General features: G+C 46.2%; 1 protein-coding gene across 2 annotated transcripts in view; it reads left to right on the top strand.

Annotated features, from left to right (window-relative positions):
• The window catches only part of Sntb1 (syntrophin beta 1), a 227,324-nt gene extending 208,273 nt beyond the window's left edge, over nucleotides 1-19,051 (top strand). The window contains exons 5-7 of one of the 2 annotated variants that reach the window (XM_004642264.2): nucleotides 5,512-5,708; nucleotides 14,671-14,861; nucleotides 18,936-19,051. In XM_004642264.2, coding sequence (XP_004642321.1) covers nucleotides 5,512-5,708; nucleotides 14,671-14,861; nucleotides 18,936-19,028 — 481 coding nt within the window. In that variant the 3' untranslated portion in view covers nucleotides 19,029-19,051. Of the gene's footprint in view, nucleotides 1-5,511; nucleotides 5,709-6,102; nucleotides 6,172-14,670; nucleotides 14,862-18,935 lie in introns of those variants that run through there. The other variant, XM_023702316.1, reaches the window with a different exon arrangement.
• Nucleotides 19,052-21,808: the final 2,757 nt, after the last annotated feature.

A 21,808-nucleotide genomic window follows, 5' to 3' on the forward strand; every position in this document is an offset into this window, starting at 1 on the left:
ACAGGACCGGTCTGGGGATACTGCTCTGCCTCCACCCCTAATTAAACTGAGCCCTACATTTCTCGTGGTCAGCTAGCAGAGCAAGTCTGCATGCACACTTACTCTGTAAGTCCAGCATGACTGTCACCTTTCCAGTGCGCTTATTTCTCAGGGGAACTCTTGAATGGAGGCGCACTACACAGCCGGCCATAAGCTACTATTTCTTGTTTCCTAAGTCAAAATTTATTTTATTTTATTGTTTGGTCTTTTTGAGACAGGCTTTCTCTATGCAGTTCAGGCTGGCCTTGAGCTCATTTTGTGGCCCAGGCTGGTCTGGAGCCTGCATCAATCCTCTTTGCCTCAGCCCCCCGAGTGCTGGGATTACAGGAATGCTTCAGCATGCCCAGCATAAAATTGAGTATTTTTTTAAAAATCCATTATAGAATCTTGGCTAGGAATAGGGTCATAGAACCTACTTTATTTATTTATTTATTTTTAAATCAGGCTAAAACTTCCACTTTCCCCATCCTCTCATGTCTCACTTTTTCTCTCTGATTTCCTGAATGTCATTTATACAGTGTCTAACCCCCTCAGGGCCTTTGTGCTGAACCTTCCCCACAAGCACTTGAACCCATTTCCTACTTTGGAAATGCCATTCCTTTCTGGGCTTCCCCACACCTCCCTCAGACTCAAGTCAATGTCACTGTTGACTTAATGTTGGAGGAAGGGGCCACTTCCTTTTTCCGTCTGCTGTGTGACACTGAAAAAGTAGCTGGTGTTGTATTTGGTATTATTCAGGAATATTTCCGTGCTTAGACCTTGGTTTTCCAACCTAAATAATTCTTTTATTTTGCATACTCTTCTTTCTCCATGTAACCTGCCTCCCCTTTGCAGTGGGCATGGCCCTTTGGGGATCTTTGTGATACTTGCTTAAAATCCAAGAATTAGGTTCTTAAAATCTTGAGGCCCTTATGTAATATTATGTGCACATCTGTTGAGAGAGCTGCCTGTGGCCCGTCTGAATGGAGACACCCATGAGCTGGCTGCTGGAGAACATTCCCAAGATTATTTCACTGACTGGGAATTGGCACTGTGCCTATGCAAATTCATTGCAAGAGAACATTTCGCAGAGCACTTATACACTGAATTATTTGCTACCTCGTCTTCTCTATCTCTTCCTAGTGGCACCTCTCCTGTCAACATGGTGGCCCACACACCAAAACAAGGGAAGGATTTTGAGTTTCTCTCATTCAGGGGCCTTGGCCCATCATTGAAATGTCATGGTTTTTCACACAACCAGCGCCTGGCCAGCACTCTCAAGGTGGGATGGTGGTGAAAGTCTTCATTTCTGTGTATCATCCCAGACTATTACTGTGGATAGAGTCAGTGATTTGGGGAGGATAGAACAAATGAAATGATTGTTTCCAACCTCTTGCTAGGCATGTGATAACAAATATTTTGATCAAGGTGGGGATTCTTTGTGCCAGAATCCCCTGCTCTCTGTTCTTCTAAAAGTGTCGTTTCTGGAAGGTTCTGGAAGGTTCTATTCCCTCTCTGGAGGAGGATGTTACGATGGTCAGGTTGCCCTGTGAGAAAGAACAAGCCCCTGCGCACGTGCCCAGCCCGGCTCATATTCACCACTGGCCACCTGCTGCCTTTCACTTACTTCCCTATTCCAGGAATAAGTTTCCTGACAACTGAGGCCAAGCCTGGGGCAGAGGCTGAAGAAATGCAAAGGGGAGAGACTCTCTCCTCCTCAGCTGCACCTCTGCAAGTTGTGCGTCGTCCTGGCTGGCTCTGCTCACGCTGCACTTCGAGTCTGTGTAGACCCCGCGTCAAGCTGGCTGCCCTAACACCACCACCAACTGGGCAGCTTAAGCAGCAGAACTTAGATCTCAGTGCTCTGGAGGAGGGCAGTTCATGGTCAGTGTGCTTTCGGCGTTGGTTTCCTGTTTTCTTAGCCTCTTACACCTGCACCCACACAGGGCCTTCCCTCTGAGGTCTTTGGTATTGCTTCCTGTTCTGAAAGGATACAGCCCTGCTTTAGCTGAAGGTGCACCCTATAGCCACAGTTAGCTTTTACTGTTGTTCTATGCTGTATTCCAGGTGTAGTCATATGGGGGGCTGGGAGACTGGGGACTCAGTAGTGAATTTGCAGGTGCGTTGTTCAGTCTGTAGTGCTCCATGAATATCAGTTGGATATATTAGCCGGCTGCAGATGAGGTCTGCCGTGATGGAAGGAGTTTGTGAATTTTGGCGTGCAGTTGAAAGGAGAGAGTGGGGACAGAAACAGAGCAGAGTGCTGCTGTGCAGCCCCCCAGAATATGAGGACCCCGTCACGTCGGTTCGTAGGTCTCAGTGTCGCTCTGGTCTTGCTTGCTGGAGGCCAGCTGGCTACTGTCAGGGATTAATGAGGACACGAGTGGCAGCTTCGTGTCCTGTGGATCAGTGGAACTCATTTTGGGGAGACATGAGCAGGTGAGAATAGTACAACCAGAGACAGATGCAGGGGAGCATCGCGGGGCCACCCAGGATTCCAGCGCAGAATCACCGCTAGCATTATACAACTGGCAAAACACTCAGGACTTGCTGAGCCGGAATTCAGGTCTTTTGAGTCCAGAAGTTCTGGTTCTGAAAATGATTTGCGTTCACTCCATCTCACAGGTTTTTAAAGCTAATCTTCAAATTGTGTACTCTTTGTTTCTTAGAGGAGATTTTGGTCAAAATAGAAGCAATGGGATCACCTACAAAACTGGTGAGCATTTACATGTGCGCATTTCCTGGGTTCCCTAATGACATCGCACTGCATTTTCAGAACGTCTCTACATGCGCATGTATGCGCAGCACGGGTCTACACACAGTATTTACGAAATCATCCATAGCAAACACCTTGTTCTTTAATATAAATATTAAAGTTCAGACTTGGGTAAAAATTCAGTTTTGTCTTTGTTTTTATGACAATTTAATGATGAACTGAAAGGGATAATGGGCTCTTTTCGAAGGGCTTGTCTTCATCGCGACTTGCGGGGACTGCCCGGGGCTGCTCTGGAGAGCGCCGGCTGCGTGCTTCGTGCCAGCCTGCTTCGGGCTTTCTCCTACCTGTTACATCCAGTGAGTGACTTCATTCCTCATCCTTGTGCAATGCCATGTGAATTTTCTAACAAATTTCATTTTCCTGTTGTTGTTGGCTTCCATTTTGACCGCAGTCTCTTCTCAGAATAATAAATATCGCGCTGTGGTCCTTATCTCCGTCTACTTCTGCATCTTCGGTGTAGTCCGGCTCGGCCCGGACTGACAGAGCAGTCACCCGAGTGGGGATTAAGGGCATGGGAAAGAACAACGTCAGGCCGGGCGAAGCTCTTGTAAGAGAACCGCTTGCTACTTTTCTAGAATCTGAACACTGAGTGTTGGTGTAAAGAGTAGAAACATCAGCGTGTAAGCCGCACGCTGCTGCCTGCGCTCCCTCAGCTCGCAGAGCGTTTCTTCTTCACAGCGCGATCTCAGGAGCTGCCAGTCCCAGAACCCTCAAGCCAAGGAGACCGAGCGCGAGGCGCTGCCTGTGCAGTAATGATTCTGCCCAAACTGTCCCTGTGCAGCGTAACCCACTGCCCGCCGCCGCCTTGCCCAAGGGGTACAGACTTTAAGGCTTTCAAAAGGGGAAGATGTTCTATTGTCCTTAAAGCGATTAAAATCAAGCACTTTTAAGTATAAGAGCACTTGAGCAACTAAGAAATGTTTCCCAGGCGCCGGCCCCGCCCCTGGGGGCGTGCTGAGGTGGTGATTGGGACTGGGGTGGTGGCGCCCACCTGTAATCCCAGTATGTGGGAGGCTGAGAACAGGAGGATCACTATGAGTCCAGTCTATATAGTGGGACCCTGTAGACCCTGTACTAAATACATTAAAAAAGGAAAGAAAGAAAAGGAAGAAAGAAATGCTTCCCATGGAAACCTTGTCCTAATACATTTTTACCTGGTATTCCAGCCTTTTAGGAGTCCGATTAGGCTGTAAGGGTGCTTGCTGTTTCCTTTAGTCTTGCCTGATTTTGAATCCTCAGCTTTTTCTCAGTCCCTCTCGCTCACCTCTCCTTCCTCAGTGCCCTCCTTCCGCTGACCAAAGGGCCCAAGCCCCTGAGTGTTAGATCCATGCGTGTGAGCGCACGCCGGCAGCCCCTTCCCTCATACCGCCCGGGGCTTTGGTCTTGTGAGAGCTGTGGAACTTCCCTGCCTATAATGTACCTCCCAGCCAAAGACGTTCCCACTAACCTCTCTCTCTGCGCTGGCATTGCGAAGCAGCCCTCATGCCAAATCCCACCTTCGCAAGTGACAGAAGGCTCCATAGACTTCCCGACAGCCTTGTTCTAGCAGTTCAGCGGCCTAGAATGTCCTTTGTTCCATTGATAATGCTGTTCTGCGGCATTTAGGTTTACAAGACAAAATAAGCTTTTGGAGTTTTTTCAACCTGTTTTTAATTTAAAGGTAATAAGCTCTTTGCCTGAGAAAATAACTGCCACCAACCACATGGACAGACACCTGGCGTTTCCCTAGCCAGCGGTAAAGTGATGCTCTCTGTACTCAGAGATAAGGACAAAAATGCAAATAGCCTGGAGGGAGGAAACATTTATCAAATTATACTCACCCTGCCCTGCAAATGAGTGATAGGAGAGTCTGTCCCCAAAGGAGGTTGACCTACCGTGGAGCAGGAGGGAGTGTGCTCAGGGGGGCTCCCAGAGCACTTTGATTCTTAACTCTTTACATCTGGTTTTTGAGAAAATTATTTTCTGTAGAAGTCACATTTTATGCCAAGGATAAGTTCTAAAGTCAGTGTGAACACACTGCAGGGTAGAAAAATCTCTTGAAGGTCCCTTCCATCCCCACGACTGTGCAGTTCTCTGCCACTTCCCAAGAAGCCCAGCACTGCTGTGCCTTCTCTTGCTCAGCAGGTAAGTGGGCGGCTGGTTCTCCCGTGGAATTCCAGGTTCAGATAGCAACAGCGCCCTAAGGTAGCACAGAAAGCACACCCAGCGTGTGTTCAGTGCCGCAAGAGCCTCTCAAAATATGAGAGCCGCAGGGGCGCTGAGCCTCACACGGCTCACGGCCGTAGACCTGCTTGGCCCGTGTGTGCTCAGACCGAGTCATTTGATGCATACATGCTCAGGAATGGAATGGGGGAAATGTCACATAGCATCTGAATTATTTTCTCTCTTGTTTATTTCTTTTCTTTTATCACTGAAAGGACAGTTGAATTTGCACAAGTTGAAATCCTCTGAGTGTGCAACCAAGTGCCCAGTGCTTGGACGCGCCTTAATTTCACTCCACCTCTAGAGAGAAGATGGGCAGCTATGGTGAAGAAGAGAGGGTGGAGGGCTGGTTCCAAGCCACGATCATGAGTGCGGATCGACAGTCCCGGACTTTCACTGGGGCTATGGCAGTTGGATACATTAGTGTCCCTTCTGATGGGTCTCTCTCTCTCTCTTTCTCTGTCTCTGTCTCTCTCTCTCTCTCTCTCTCTCTCTCTCTCTCTGTCTCTCTCCAGGCTAGTCCATTCAGGTCCAGGGAAGGGCTCACCCCAGGCTGGAATGGATCTGTCCTTCGCAACACGAACTGGAACCAAGAAAGGAATTGAAACGCATCTCTTCCGGGCAGAGGTCAGCAGGGACCTCTCCCAGTGGACAAGGAACATTGTACAGGGATGCCACAACGCAGCCGAGCTCACTGCTGAAGTCACCACCGGTGAGTACTGCCAGCTGCAGGCCACCGCAGTCACATCCTTGGTGGAAGGACACACCCTGTGTTCTACCCTGGTATCGAAGGAGTGTCTGTCACTGGGCTTTCGAGGCACTTAAATCCCAGCAGCAAATCATACTAGACTCTACTATTTACTTGCTGCATGTTGAACATTTTATATGTCTGCAATTTTTCCAAACAGTGAGAAAAACATGTTGCATGTGTCCCAAATTAACTCACTGAAGCAAGGCTCGCATTTAAAAAAGGCAATAGAATGGAATAGAGATATCAGCGTTAATATTGTTTTCATAGTCTGTAAAACCTTTTGATTTGAATGTGCATGGGTGCCCTGCACCTCGGAACCCTGCCCCTCTCATCTGATCCAACTCCTTGTCACCAGGACACATGAGGAAGCAAATTCTGAAGAAAGGCCAAGGAGCCCAAGGCCATGCCATTAGCTAGGCTGTGCTCACCCTCCATCCTGCAGCGCCTATGGAGACGTGGGCCTGCCCCTTGTGGAATGGGACCAGCAACACCAGCTTTATTCAGGCTGCTGCAGTGAATGATTTTCATGCCACTCTGTCATCTGTAGAGGAATAGATGATGGATGTCAACACGAGAGAAACACGGTTGATTTAAGTTTTTCAATTGGGCAAAGATAAGAGACTGCAAAAGTAATTTGCATCTAAAATAATGTTAACAGATTAAATACGTACTGTAAACTGTGTATTTGGTAAGGAGGCCTCCACACTGGAGGCAGTATTGAGCATCAGCCTACACAGTCCACAGTTAGGGTCTGTGCTCTGGTTCCCAGTCCCAAGATCTAAGGCACACTGATATGGATTCTGAGACCCATGAGCAACCTCTTCCAGTCCCCTATGGATGGGGACACACACACACACACACACGCACACACACGGCACCAGGTGACGTAGTCAGCAATAGTCTTGTAGTAACTCTGACTTTGTCTTGGTTAGGATTGCTGCTTCTTGTGTTTTCATTTCTGTCTCTCAGGAAGGTTATAAACATGGGGGATTTTCAATTCACAAGACGGATTCAATGTCCAGTTTTATTTCTGTTTTAACCACTTCATCCTTTCGTTCACTTACAAAATGACTTAACAATGCTAAGTGAATGATCCTGCCATATAAAACACAAGTATCTTGTGTGTATCCAAAAATGAAATACAGACAAATCATAAAGTCAAGAAGAGCATGGACCAAAGTACTTCAAGTCTTGCAAGAAAACAAATTCCAACCCAGACTGATATAACCTCAAAACTCTTTCAAGGATAATGGAGAAGTAAAATACTTCCACGACAAAGAACAACTAAAGAATTACATGATGACAAAGCCAAGCCTACACAGACTACTAAAAGATATTCTAGAGAGGGATCAAAATGACCACAACTCCATGAATGAAAACAGAAAGAACCCACCAAATAGGTCAAACAATTAAACACAGGCGAAAAAAAAGGTATACAATAGCAGTCTTTCAATTATTCTTTTGTATGTAGCAACAAAATATTCCCATCAGCATACTCTACAAATGTACTTCTCCACCCCATGGGGCATGATTCTATCTGGCTCTACAGGGTGGACATCAAGGAAATAGCAGTAGCTCAGTCCCACAAGTGACCACCAGGCCACCAGTAAGCGTCATGGACACTGTCCACGTCCACAACATACTAGAACTTTGTGTAATATCCTATCTCCAAACTGTTAGAAGTGCTGATCATATATTTGCCATTCCAGTATTTTTGTTATATTTTATTCTTAGTAATTCTTTACTACCATGAAAACTTTTTCTTAGTTGAATTGTTTTGAAATAATTTTTAGTTAAGATTTAATTAATCTTCTGAAAATTATTTAATCTTAATTTTTGTTTTAAGATTTATACGGTATCTTTGACTTACAACCTACTTATAAGACATGGTATGATATTTTCTCCTGGTATTAGAAACTTTAAAAAGTGTATTTCCATTTTCCATTGACTTTATATTACTTCTTCCTTGTCTTTTACACACACACACACACACACACACACACACACAATATGTATATGACCCGACATAATATTGATACTGTTTTGTAGAAATCTTCAGTGGCCTTTTCCGTGGGTCATCTAATACATTTTGCACAGTCCTACAGTGATTTCTCAGTCACTGAACAGCTCCAGGCTCAAGCTTCCCATTGCTCACAGCAAGCCTTTAAAATACATCCGTAGTGTTTGTAACTCTGCTCAGTAGCAAAACTGACAACCCGACTTGAAAAGACCCGGACAGACAAGAGTGGCTCGTGACTCGCGCCTCACCACAGACAAGCAGGGCTGCCGCCGCAGTCTAAGGCCGGGCAGCATCAGGGCTTGTGCTGGGGGACTGGGGCACTCATTATTGTGCTTTTTTTGCATAAAATATTGTAAATGTGGCTCCAAAGAAAATCGGTCATCCAGCAATAAAGCTAAGAGAGAAACCGTAAGAGCCATGATCGGCTTAAGGAAAGAAATCATTGTGAAACTAGTTGAGGTCCTGGAAAAATAAAATTATAAGTGTGATTTTGGGCCTTAGAATAAATTTTGCTTTTTCATCATTTCTCGTGGAAAAAATGCATCCAGTTCTCAAACATTTTGGTGTTTTTGAACACGAATTTGGAACAAATTTGGCTTGACAACCAGGGTATCATTGTAGGACCTTCACTAAAGGCTCAGCACTTCCAGCATTCCAAAAGTCAAAGTGTGTTCAGAGACTTAAGGCAAACTCTTAGCTGTGCACTTCTGTAAAAATAAAAAATAAGTTACATATTTCAACGTACAATGGCAAAAGGTAAACATTTCCGTTTCAAAAGGAAAGAATAAAAGATAGGAAAAAACTAGACCAAAGCAAGACTGAAACCCAGTAGGACAAATAATAGGTCCTGCCCCAAGAGCCAGAAACTGTGGAAGTTGATTGGATTATGGGGTGTTCTGCTGGCTTGGTGTTAGGAAGTGGGGTTGGGTAGGAGGAAGTGGGCTGCTGGGGGGTGACCTGCAAAGGTACACCTCCTTCTGTGCCTCCACAATTTACTTTCTGCTTTCTGGCTGCCTCAACATGAGCAGCTTCTGTGGGTGATGTGAAGGTCTGCTGTCGGCAGGATCTGAAGCCAGGCCCCCTTGGGCTGTGGCTACAGCGACCTCCAAGTGTCTGGGTAGCTGAATACAGTAAAAAGAATCCCAGAAAACTAATTTCATGAATAGCCTTTCTTGAGCCTTGGTACCAGGAACTTTCTTCACAAATAAAAGGTTAATACTTTCCCATCCTAGAGCCTGCAGTGGGTATGGTCTTGCTAATTTCTGAGATACCCTGAAGGCATCTTTCTTTTTGTCCCTATACAAAGTATTTGGTTGCCTTTGATGGTGTTGATCTCTTTAGCAACCACATCTCCTTTGTCCCCAACTTTACCGGTGGTCTGTTCTGGGCCAAAATTTAAGTTTTGCAGCTATTTCTTCTTTGCTCTGTGCTACTGATTATCATTATAAATTTATCTAAAGCAAACAGCAAAAACTAGGCTACAGTTTGAATATTTGCTGGTCTTGAAATTTCTTCCACCGGGTCAGTCAGTCCACCATCTCTAATCTCAGTCTCCTGCAGTGACAGAACATGGGCGAAATGTGGAGCTTTTTTCCAGATCGTAACATATGTAGCCTTTAATCTAATGGCCAGGGAAATCCTCAGCCTAACTGAAACCTTAGGAGCCTGGCACGCCCCTGGGACACAATACATAAAACCCACAACTTCAAAGAGAAGGGGCTTGGTCCTCCGTCCTCCGTGGGCTGGAGGATTCTGTTTGTGGTCTGCAGTGCACAGGCATTGTGGTAGAAGGGTGTGTGGCAGAGGAATTCTCGCATGGTGGCAGCCAGGAATCGGAGAGAGGAAGGAGGAGCCGCAGAGGGAGACGCAACCTCCAGCTGTGCGTTCCTGGAGACGCAGCCTTCCAAAGCGACGCTAGCTTCTTGCAGCACATTTAGCTATGCATCCAGCACTAGAGTAGTCCACAGGTTAACACAGCGCCCCATGGTGCCGGCCAAATAGCTCAGTGGATTAAAGTGCCTGCAAGCAGGGGCCAGGGGTTCCATCCAGATGGCTATTGAGACTGGGCGTGGTGGCATGTGCATGTAATCCCACCTCTTGGGAGACTGTAAACAGGAGAATTACTACGAGTCCAATCTAGTAGTGAGGCCCTGAACACCCAGTAGACCCTTCCCTAAAATACAGAAAAAATAAAATAAAAAATATAGTACCCCATGATGCAGCCACTTTCCAAACCTGGGCCATGAACACACGAGGCTTCTGAAGGATGCTGTAGATCTGAATCCCAGCAGAGATGGTCCAGCTCCTGGCTGGCCAGCTCGGGGGGCGCATCATGACACAGTGGTGGGCAGGACATGGATGTCCAGTTATGGCAGCTAGGAAGCAGAAGAAGGGGCCAGAGTCCAAGAGGAAGGGGCTGGAGCTCAGCTGTTACCCCTATGGCCCTCCCTGCATCCACTCATAACTCTTCGTGCATCCCCTGGGGGGCTTTCAAGGCAATCAAATGAACAGTATTAGCTAGCACATGTCTAGAACTTTGCTGCCCAGTATAATAACCTCTTTAGGGCTATGAACATTGAAAGTACTAATTAAAGTTTAATCGTTTCTCAGCTGCACTAGCTGCGTGTCAAACCTCCTGTGCCCAGTGGCTGTGGTACTGGACAACACGAATGCAGAACAGTCCTGTGCTGGCATCCTCAGGAGTCTTAGATTGCTGCCTGTCCCCCATCCCTGGGGATTAAGTTTCAGCGGCCCTGGAATGGGGCCCGAGAACTGGCATCTAACAAGAGTCTAGGGGCCGCTGACACCTGTGGTCCATGGGCGGTCCCACCGGGGCACAGCCTCTCCTTGCCCAGGAGTGTCCTCCTCAATAGAGCGACAGCACCTTGCGCTACAGTCTGGTTGCTTGTTCAGATTTCCTCCGCTCATACAGACATGAGATGGCAGATGTTTTGTAGAATCACTGCTGGATCCTATCCAGGGTGGTTGGCGCCTTTTGATAATTATCTTTGAATTAACGTGTGCCACCAAGTGATCACTACTAAAAACTTGTAGGGAGTGTTCCTGAAGTTTTTCATTTTTGATAATTATATGATCTGGCAAGAAAGATGAGTTTTGAACTTGAGAGCTGGAAGAGGTCCAAGTCACCCAAATACTAAATTTCATAAATTTATGTGTGACGCCGGCAAAGTTCAGCCTGTGAGCAGCAACTCTGGAAGCATTCCAGGAAAGGATGAATAAGTCTAAAGGGATCTGGCTTAGTTTGCATTGCATAAATTTTGTACAATCTTTCTCTTAATGACCAAACTCTAATTTGATAGGAAAATGAAACTATTCATAGACTAGCCAAAGGAAAATAACAAATAGTTTTATGAACTGAGCTATCTGAGTAATAGCGCAGAAGAAATTATGGGCATGATCAAAGGTGTAACCCAATTACAATCTGAAAGATGCGTTCAGATAGGTGGAGGGGGAACTGCTATTTTAATTAGGGTTTCAATTACCATAGTAATGTCTTCAATTTATCCTGTATAGACTGAGAGCCTCTCTAGATAACTGATTCCATTATATGAAGGCCATAAATAGCGTCTAAGGTCAACCAGAATTAAAAGTAATCACAACCAGTTAATTCGCAATATCTGATAGCGTTGCTTTAAAGTTCAAACCCAGAAGGAAATTGGGAAAGTATATTCCGTGCCCCTTTGCGCATCCTGCAGGTAGTAGAAGTAAAGACTATTCAGAAGGGGCGTCCCCGTGCACGGCCGTCACTGTCGCAGTACCACTGCCCTCGGACTGGAGAGGTGCAGGGGAACAGGACTCCCGGCTCTGTGCAGGACTCGGGTCCTTTAGCGAGTATTCATTAGGGAGAAGTCAGCCCTTAGGAGAAGCTGAAAGGTGGCGAAATATGTCAGGGAGAGAGCCATGGACTTTCCCATGGGAGCCATAATGAAAAGCCGCTCATTCTGTGAGTGCTAGAGAGTGCACTGAGTGCTGAGGCTTTCCCCACTGAACTGTCCTGCCCATGAAGGAGGAAGCTGAGAAGCCCTTCGTCGTGGCCCCACCCCGTGTCACAAGTGTTGGAACACTAGAAAGCACCACGAGACAGACTGGAGTGAACTTGAGTTTTGAAACTTCGACATCCCTCTAAGCTTCTTCATTTTTTAATTTATTTCTTGTCCTCTACAATCGGAATATTCCTGCTCCTTAAGTTTGAGCTAACCTTAAGTTCAGTGTGGTTTAGCAAGCTGAGCATGACGGACGTGCCAGGGCCATTCTGAGTCAGTGTCACCATCATTACTTCTGCCCCTGCCCCTCCAGCAAACAGTGTTCTGACTGCCCTAAAACTCACTGAATTTTCGATCAAGGCCAGGGCCAATTGAACTGCCAGGATTAAAAGTCCAGCCTCCCTCCTAATTTTCTTTCCCAGAACTTTGGGATTAAGGGTTTTCAATGACATCTTCTCAGCTCTTCCCAAGTAGGAGCTGGAATCCTGGTGGCTGCCCTGCTGTCCAGCTCAGAAGCTCAGAGCTGCACTCTTTCCAAACACAGTTAGAGTCTCCAGTGATAGCTGGCACTCAGCTTGTTCAGGAGTTTTGTCCCTCTGGATGCAAGAGTGCCTCATGGGTGCTACTGCTGAGGCCCCCGGAAGCCAGAGGAGGACATGTCACCCTTCATAGAAAACACCACACATGGCAACTATCTGCAGCAGCAGCTTCTCAAGGACCTAAGATCTTAGGGTAATTGAAAGAGTGGCCCTGTTATGCTTGTGCATAGGTGGCCCCTTGAAGCCTTGTGCAGGCCTAGTAGGAGCTGGATGTAGGGTGTGTGCTGTGGGGATTAATGGTGCAATGCTGGGGTTAAGGGTGCCCACTCTGGGCATGAGTGCTGCCCTTCTGTGGTGGCTTGACGCCTGGTGGTCACCTGGTTGCACCCAGCTGAACTGAACTGCCATGGTGCTGGGTGTGGGAGGCCCTGTGGGTTGTTGCCAACAAAATAAAAAGGAGGACTGGAGAAGAAGAGAAACTGTTAGGGAGCCGTTGGTTCTCCTGAGGAGCTTGTCATGTGGCTTTCCTGACGTGAATGTGACTCTTATCATCGTCAGAAGAGCTCGGGACCTTGTTCCTGAGAATGGCTGCTACTCACCTTGGGGGAGCTCTGGTCCTTACCTTGAGCACTGTTTCCTGGCTTTGAAGGGCAAGATGGTCCCTGTTCCGACTCCTGGAGAAGCTTGTCATGCTGATTTTCCTGATGTAGACTCAGCTGTTCTCATCCTCAGAAGGACCTTTGGACCTCACTGTTGCAGAGGACAGCTGTGGTACCTTTGGGGGAGCTCTGGTCCTTGCCTTGAGCGTCTCTTCCTGGCTCCAGTTCAGATCCCTCAGCCCACTGGCACAGACCCTTCATCCCGCTGGCGTAGACTTTCTAGCTTCCACCACTGACCTTTGTGCCTTTCCAGCACAGCTCCATGAAACAGGCCTGCATGACACATTGTCACAGGCTCTAGGCCTCCAGCTGGACTCGTGGGGGGCATTGCTGTGGGACCCAGGCCCTCAGTAGGATTCTTTTGGTCTTTTGTGTGTGGATAGATTTCCTGTACTCTCTGTATATACGACTTTGGGTAACCATTATAAAATAAATAATCATATAAATTATGTGCCCTGTATTGTTCTGCTTGTAAACCCCAAACTACACCACTGTCCTAAGGGTAGGTAGTCTGGATGGAGTATGGGACAGAAAGAGGAATGGCGCCATCACTTGCTGTTTCTCCTGCTACTCACTGTGGCTTGGCTGCCTTCTGCCTGCCCTGCTTTGCCACAGACTGATGCCCCCTGCCACTATGCCAGCCTTGGAGCCAGCCAACTATGGCCTAAAAACCTCTACAAACTGTGAGCTAAATAAACCTTTCCTCTAACTTTTGGTATCATGTATTCCTGACTCTGCAGTGTGAAAAGTACCCAAGATACCCTCTTTCCATGTCTGAAACAAACTTAGTCCTTTTTAAAATAACAGTTACAGGCTAGCTCATCGGTCTAAGCACCTCCCTGCCAAGAGCAAGGACTTAGGTTCAATCCCTGATACCACATGCCATGCTGACCCAGAACTCTGGGTACACTGTGGGGGTCAGTGAAGCCAGATGTGGTGCCATACCCCTATAATCCCAGCACTGGGGAGGCTGAGACAGGAGGATCACTACAAGTACAAGCTGCATAGCGAGACCCTGTACCAAATAAATAAGTTTAAAAACATTTTTATCTTTTTTTGGTGGAACCGGGGATTGAACTCAGGCCCTTGCACTTGCCAGGGAAGCGCTTATTCTACTGAGCCATCTCCCCGGCCCCTAAATACTTTTTAAATGGAAGTTATCTTATTTTTAAAGAACTCATACCTGAGCTCCTCAGGGTCTTCCATCTGTTCGTTTGGGTAATAATGGGAGAATGCTTGCTTGTTTCACCCAGTGGCAGACATGACAGTGTGTTGGTATGTGTGTGTGTGTGTGTGTGTGTGCATGTGTGTGTTGGGAATGCCGATTGATGAATCAGAGGTGACTTACTTTATTTAAATCAAATGTGTGCTTTTTCCGGCTCCAGGCAAGCCACTCTGACCACTGACAGGCAAGTCCACCCCCATGTGTGTTATGAGATGGCCAGAGAAAGACGAGAAGCCAGCAAACCTTGAGTGAATCCCAGTAAAGGGAATTAATGTGTTGCCATCCCTCAGTTACATTCAGAGTTACAGTCCAGTATCCACATCAATCAAGGACAGTATCTTCATGAACAATGACTGTCTGTGTACTTCAGTGAGAAATCTGTGGCTAGGCCCTGGGGTTGAGGAGGCCGGAAGTACTGAGCGTGTGGGGACGTGGACTGACGGTGGTTTCCGCGTTTGTGCTTCTCTTACTCTTAGCTTGCACCTACAAAAACCAGGAGTGTCGCCTGACGGTGCACTACGAGAACGGGTTCACCCTGACCACTGAGCCGCACGAGGGCGCCCCTCCCAAGACGGTCCTGCAGTCCCCCTACGAGAAGCTCAAAATGTCTTCAGACGACGGCGTCCGGATGCTGTATTTAGATTTTGGAGGCAAAGAAGGAGAGATTGTAAGTGGACTTCTCTTCCGACTGTGTGGTTTCGTATGCTTCCCTGTTCAGCACACCTATAAGGACTGGCGGGCATAACGCGGCCCTGCACTTGGGGTCATGTGCCTCTGCAGCGTACCTGGAAGCTCACATTTCATTTGATCCTTGAAAAACTAGTTGGATTCAGTTGTTGTTTTAAAGCTCTTTGGGTCTGATTTTTCATTAGAAAACACATGAATATTACCACCTAAAGAAAAAATATTCTCTACAAGGTTAGCATTAAATGCTTATCAAATGGGATCTCACCAGCTTAAAAACTGCCATTCTTCTTCAACAAATATCCAGCAGAATTATAAGCCTGGCACTGTACCCAGTGTTTGGTGTTGGGAGGAAAGTCGATCCTCTTCTGACCACCCAGAGGTGTCTGAGGAGCACAAGGGTGGCAGCCGAGGTTGCTTGTCAAGGTGTAGAGGAAAGGGGCTTCGGGACAAGAAGAGCAGGAAACCGATCAGCTCTGAGCACGTGGGAGTTCGGGGCGGAAGTTCCATGATAGCCATCAGAGTCGGCAAACATACCGAGTAAGGGAACGTACTTCTCACACCAGAGCCGCTAGCCCCCGCGTTCCAGCGCATGATCTCCTGGGATCGCTGCTTCCTGCTGTGATGGGAAAGCCCACTCCTTCAGCTGTGCAGGGTATGAGAAGGGGACAATGTCAAGATACTTGGATTTCTTGACATTCCTCAGGAAGTCATGGGGTCTCCCGTGAGCTGTCAAGTCTCAAACTTCCCGGAGGCCCTTGATTTGGTGTGAACTGGTCTCTTCAGGCCCTCCCTGGCCACTGGACTAGTCAACAGATAGTCGTTGAAGCCCCCTTGACAACAGAGCAGAGCCTCGCACTTCCGTGTGGCCAGAGGCCCTCTGCACCCCTCTCTCTACCCCCTGCCCAGTTTTCTCCCATGGGACATCTTTGGAATTTTCTGGAAACTATTAGGGATCACCCAGAAGGTGCTAGTAGGAGGAAAGGGCCAAATATACGCTTAACAGAGTCCAAGGGCCTTTCACCTCAAAATATGTCTCTGTCCTACATCAAGGGACGGTACCCAGCCCAGAGCAGTGCAGATGCAGGCTCGAGGTGCGGCAGTTGTGAGGAAGTCTGTGTCCCGCGGCAAGCAGCCATGTCCACTCAGTTTCTGATCACTCTGTCCGGCAGCCTTGGAGTTTTCTTGGAATTTGTTGTTTATCTGTACATTTCAGTCTTGAAGTGCAGCCTGAAGCACTGTTTGGAAAGGAAGTAGTGCTTTGAAACAGCCCCCTTTACTGACAATTTTCCCAGCTTTCTTGCTGTCTTATCAGTCATCCAAGCGTCCTTGTTCCTAAAGGTGATACTCTCTGACAGTGTGGAAAGGAACAAGAATTAGTCTCCTGTTTTATCCTTGCCTTAAAAATTCAAGGCTACTTTTGCCCAAGAGGAAAATCACTTCTGTCTAAATTTTAGCCTTTCTGCCTATAATTACAACCTGACTTGGGAGATTTAAGAAAGACTGGGGTCTTTTTTCAGCACTAGTACATTACGTTGATGAGTCAAGTTCAGACACAGCCTCCAGGGCCCAGTGAAACAAGCCCAGGAGGTAGCACAGGCGCTCTGGTGTGGAAAAGGGAGAGGAGACGGGTTGTAGCACGTGCCTTAAAGCGAGGGCCAGGTTCTCATGGGCTCTTCCTGAGTCTGCAAGCCACTCAGCAGCTGTCGTGAGAAGGTCTTTTTATGTCCTGGGGTTTGCATCTCCCCTTCCATAAAATGTAGGGCCTGAAGGAGATAATGTTTAATGTACCTTCTGAAAGTCACATTCTAAGCTAGTGGCATGGAATGTGGTGGTAAGAATGATGACAAAGGGGCCATAATCAGTGTATCTTGAGTACACCACTACTGTACTTATGAGTGTCCCACTGGGTGGCACAGGACAGTCCCATCAGTTGGTACAAGCCACCCAATGGGACAGTTATGCATGGACCACTGGTGGCTCTAAACAGCTGGAAAATGTTAAGCCCTGGCTATAGCATCAGATAGACTTGTGTCTCAGTCCTCACTTTATATTTTCTGCAAGACCTATGATTTCAGAAAGTTTTGTGTCTGAAAGCCTCAACTTTTCTGGATAAAAATGGAGAAAATAGCCACCTCACAAGGTTTTTGTTGTTGTTATTTTTCCTTTTTTATTGCTAAAAAACCCCAAGATAGTAGGAGAGTAACAACAATCAATATATTGGATATTGTTATCTTTAGTGACTTGACAGTATACTTAACCCATTTTGACTGTGGCTTAGTGCATGGTGACAGACATGGAGCTAGTTTCAGTCTTCAGCACGTGGAGAGCCAGTTTTTCCAGCACCATTTATTAAAGAGGCTCTCTCTCTCCCAGGGAGCACGTTTGGCCCCTTTGTCAAAGGCAAGGTGATTGAGTGTGTTTGGGGTTTATCTGCATCTTCTAATCTGTTCCGCGATCCTTAGGTCTGTCTTATCGCCAGTGCCATGCTGATTTTATCACAGTAGCTTTATAGTGTAATTTCAAATCAGGGATTGTGATGCCTCCTCTCTTGCCTTTGTCGCCCAGGTTTGCTTTTGCTATTCTAGGTCTCTTCTGATTCCAGATAAATTTTAGAAATGTTTTCTCTAGATCCGTGAGATATACTAATGGTATTTGGATCAGGATCGCATTGAATCTATATAACAGTTTTGGGAGTCTGACCATCTTCACAATATTGGTTCATCCTATCCATGAGCAAGGAATATCTTTCCATTTTCTGAAATCATCTTCAGTCTTTCTTCAGAGAACTGTAATTTTCACTGTATAGATCTTTTCCTTCCTTTGTTAGACTGATTCCTAAGCATTTCATGTTTTTGGATACTATTACGAAAGATGTGGTGTCCCTCATTTCTCTCTGTGTGTTTGTTGTTTGTGTGTAGGAAGGCTGTTGGTTTTTGAGTGCTGACTTTGAGTCCAGCTATGCTACTGAATTTGCTTATTCATTCTAAGAGTCTTTTGGTGGAGTTTTGGGGTCTTCTATATAGAGTATCATGTCATCTACAAATGAGAATGTCACTTCATCCTTTCCTGTCCTGATTCCTTTTATTTCTCTCTCTTGTCTAATTGCGCTCGCTAATGTTTCCAGAACTATATTAACTACAAGTGGTGACAGTGGGCATCCTTGTCTTGTTCCTTATTTTAAAGTGAAAGCTTTCACTTTCTGTCCACTTAGTATGATGTTGGCCATTGCTTGTCACAGGGATTTTATGAGGAGAATTAAATAACAGAATGGGTAGCATAGTACCTGAGTTATATTGAGCACAGTCTTGGTAAAATATGCTCGTGTGCACATTGTCCTTATTCTCCAATGGTGTCATCACTAGAACAAGTTGGGGACAGCAGGACAGAATTGGGAACAAGCCCCCCCATTCCTAAAGTAGGTCAGGTGAGACAAGCCAACTTCTGACGGACTTTCACCCTCTGGTGGTGCGTGCGCTGGGTCCTGTGGGAACCTCACTGAGAGAGGCAAGGAGGCGCTGTCACAGCGATGTGGCATTCGTGCGGGGCCACAAGGACACAGCTGCTTAGCCTGGCTCCGCCCTCGCAGTCGGGTTCCAGTGAGCCCTCCGATTACCTGTGTGTGCTGGGACTGAGGAGAATTTTAGGTGACATGGCCAAACGCACACGTCTGAAAGGCGTCAGAGGCAGGACACAGCCTAATCTTCGGGTGTGAGATCTAGGGCTGCTTCCTGCTGGCCTGCAGCCGGCGTAAACATCGCTGCCGGGGAGCCAAGAGTCAGTGGTTTCTGCAGCCCAGAAAGGCAACATCAATATTTATGGAACTGGTATAAACTACATCTATTTATTTTAGAAAAAAGCACATATGAGATGTAAGGAACAAGTTCCAAGTCACCTCCGTGTCTCGCTGCAGGGCAGGGGTTTATGGCGTAATTGCTCTAGCTAACACTTAAAAGCTAGCAGCACATGCAGATTCGCTTGATGTGTAAATCACCATTCTGAAGCCCGCGTTCACTTAAACTTTTTCACACGCTCTGTCTCTCTTTTCTAATTTCAGCAACTGGACCTTCGTTCCTGCCCCAAGCCAATTGTTTTTATCATGCATTCATTCTTATCTGCTAAGATTACAAGACTTGGCTTGGTGGCTTGAGCAGAGGGGCGATTTGCCCTAGAAAGGAGGCCTTCGATGCCACCGAAGACTGCTGCCAGACCCGTCCACCGGGAGCCCTGCACCAGACGTGGTGTGCGAGGCCGGCTGTGCGTCACCGGAGCCAGGTGTGATGCCCCCGGCTCCTCCGTCCGCAACCACAAGGGGCACAAGGTGTACCCTAACAAACACCATGAGATACATCAGAATAACATTTCTTAGAACAGACAAGGTTGAAAAGGTGAGGGGGATTGGGTGTACCTAGCATAGCTTCTAAGTAATGAGAACCAAGGACAAGGCCACCAGAACAGCAGGTGCAGATCGTAATCATGCCAGTTTCTAGGCAACAGGCTCGCCCAGGTACGCCGGGCCGAATAGACGGGAAACGGATATTTTCACCTATTTCCCCATCCCAGTAACAAGGGCCAACTGTCTTATTGCAGTTTATTTCCTAATTCTAGTTGATTTGACTTTCATTGATAGGGAAAGAAAAATTCTCCAAACAGAAGCCCACTTTCTATGTAACTAGGAATCAGCTGTTATTTTTACTTTTTTCTCAGTGAGCTGTCTGCAGTGTTGTTCTCCAAAGTGTTCTCATCAGCATATGCTGAGCGGGAATTAAATAAAGCACCTGATACTGATCTGAGGTACAGGCTGGCGCACTCGGAGCCCAAGTACACTGCTTCACTTGCAAAGCTTTGCTGAAGAGTTGTGTGCACAGAAGATCATTAATCCCGGGGCAGCAGTCACAAGGGATGCTGACTTACACCGAGACGGATAGCTTTACTGGTAGAAAGCAAATTATGCTTTTTAAAAGATTGTCATCATATATATGTGCACATACACATACATACATATATGTGCATACACACACACCCCAAACATGGTTGAGAGTATGGAATTGTCCCCATATGATGGTTTCCTGGGAAGTAGGAGCAGCTGACAGCCCTTCGTCCCTGGGTTTGTATGCATGCATTTCCAAGCAAGTAGTGGAGCACTTGCATTACATTCTGGAAGGTGCTTGGTTTTACATGTAAGCCCTTTGCTGCACCCAGATCTACACAGTGTCTGCAGCTCTTTGCAAATCCCAGGGAAATAATATAATGACCTGATCTTTTTCTAGTAAAAAATATTTTGGGACTGTGGAAAACACATCACCTCTCATAATTAATTCACTAGAAATAACACCCATTGTTTGATGTTGAAGTCACTGTTTTCAAACCTTGAAAAGCAGCTCGAGAATTTCTGGAGGCGTTTCTAACCCCCTCTCCCCTTGGTTTACACACACGAATGTACTCTCAGACCTGTGTTTTAAGTGTCGTACCTTAGCAAATTCCTATGCAAGGAGGCTTAAAAAGCAAGTCTGTTTACAGGAATGCAAGCTTGTTCTCTCAGATATGCATATCTGTTGAGTTGCAGAGTTTTATTTTAGATCAATCATTTCTTTAGCATGTCATTCGTAGGACCCGAGCCCTGGATGAAGTGGTGTTTTGGCTGTGGGCGGGCCTGGGCTGTAGCTTTGTGAAACACCATGGCAAATGAATTTCATGACTGCTGACTGCCTCCAGACTGTAATGCCACTGTGATCTTTCGAGAGGGATACCGGGTGCAGCCCTTGTCTGAACCTTCAGAGCACCTTTCTTCCTGTGAGAACAATTCAAGAAGCTAGTGGGTTTTGGTTTTGTTTGACGTGTATGTTTGCAAACCATAATAGCTATGTTTATTTGGGGGACTTGGTACAGGTATATAGCATATAGTGATCATTTTTGTTTCCTTATTGTTTTTGTTAAGCAATCAAAAAAAAAAAAAAAAACCAGCAGCAGCTTGAGGATATTGATTGTGTGTTTGTTTCCTGTTCTACAATACTGAAGGGTAAAATCCCAGCTTAAACACTGTAGGAAAACACTGACCCATTTATAAAATGCACTCTTTCACTATATATTTTCAAAATCACTGGAATGTTGTTATACAAGAAAATTCTACTTCTCTATTGTAAATAACACATTGAAATACATATATTAATGCCAATAGCTTAATTCAACAATATGTAATTTAAGGTGCTCGGTACTACATGAAGTATGTGTCAATCACTTCTAATTAAATAGCAAAGATTCTATTATATATTTATAGACAAATTAAAATAATCACAGTTGCAAATGTTTCACCATCGCTTACGTCTTGGACTGACTGATACCTGTGTGAGAGCCAAAAGATGCTATGCCTGCTACATTTATAAAAATTTAATTTAAATATTTATATTTTAGGAAAACATATTTGAATAAAATGAATGCATTTTCTGGGGTAAATTAAAATGTATTATTAGCAAGAAATAGAAAATTTTACTAAGAGAACTGTAAATATAAATCTTTTCTTTCTCCCAATTAAAATGTATCTTATCTGAGTGGCTATGATGAATCGATTTCTAATACTTATTTTTTCTCATCTTTGAGTCTAAAAGTCACGGTGACTTTACATTTCCGCTTCTGCCTGCGTGTGGCAGTACGCGTGACGTCAGCTGGTGGGTGCGGAGGGGCGAGAATCAGGGACCCGGCAGCGTTCAAGTTGTCTGCGGAGTTTGGTTTTCTCCACATTGCTCTACGCTCAGTTCTGTGACTTGATTCACAGAGCCAGTCTCTGATCCGCAGGGCTTTCAGTGAGATTTTATCTGATCTGTGGAGAGCTGCCCACTGGCCTCTAGAAACGGCCTTGTAGGCACTTAGGGAAGCCCAGAAGGGCTGCAGACGCGAAAGCTCTGTGACTTCAAGTAAGTACGAGAAATGAAA

This window comes from Octodon degus, unplaced genomic scaffold, assembly GCF_000260255.1.
Source record: "Octodon degus isolate 3935 unplaced genomic scaffold, OctDeg1.0 scaffold00148, whole genome shotgun sequence".
NCBI classification, from domain to species: domain Eukaryota; kingdom Metazoa; phylum Chordata; class Mammalia; order Rodentia; family Octodontidae; genus Octodon; species Octodon degus.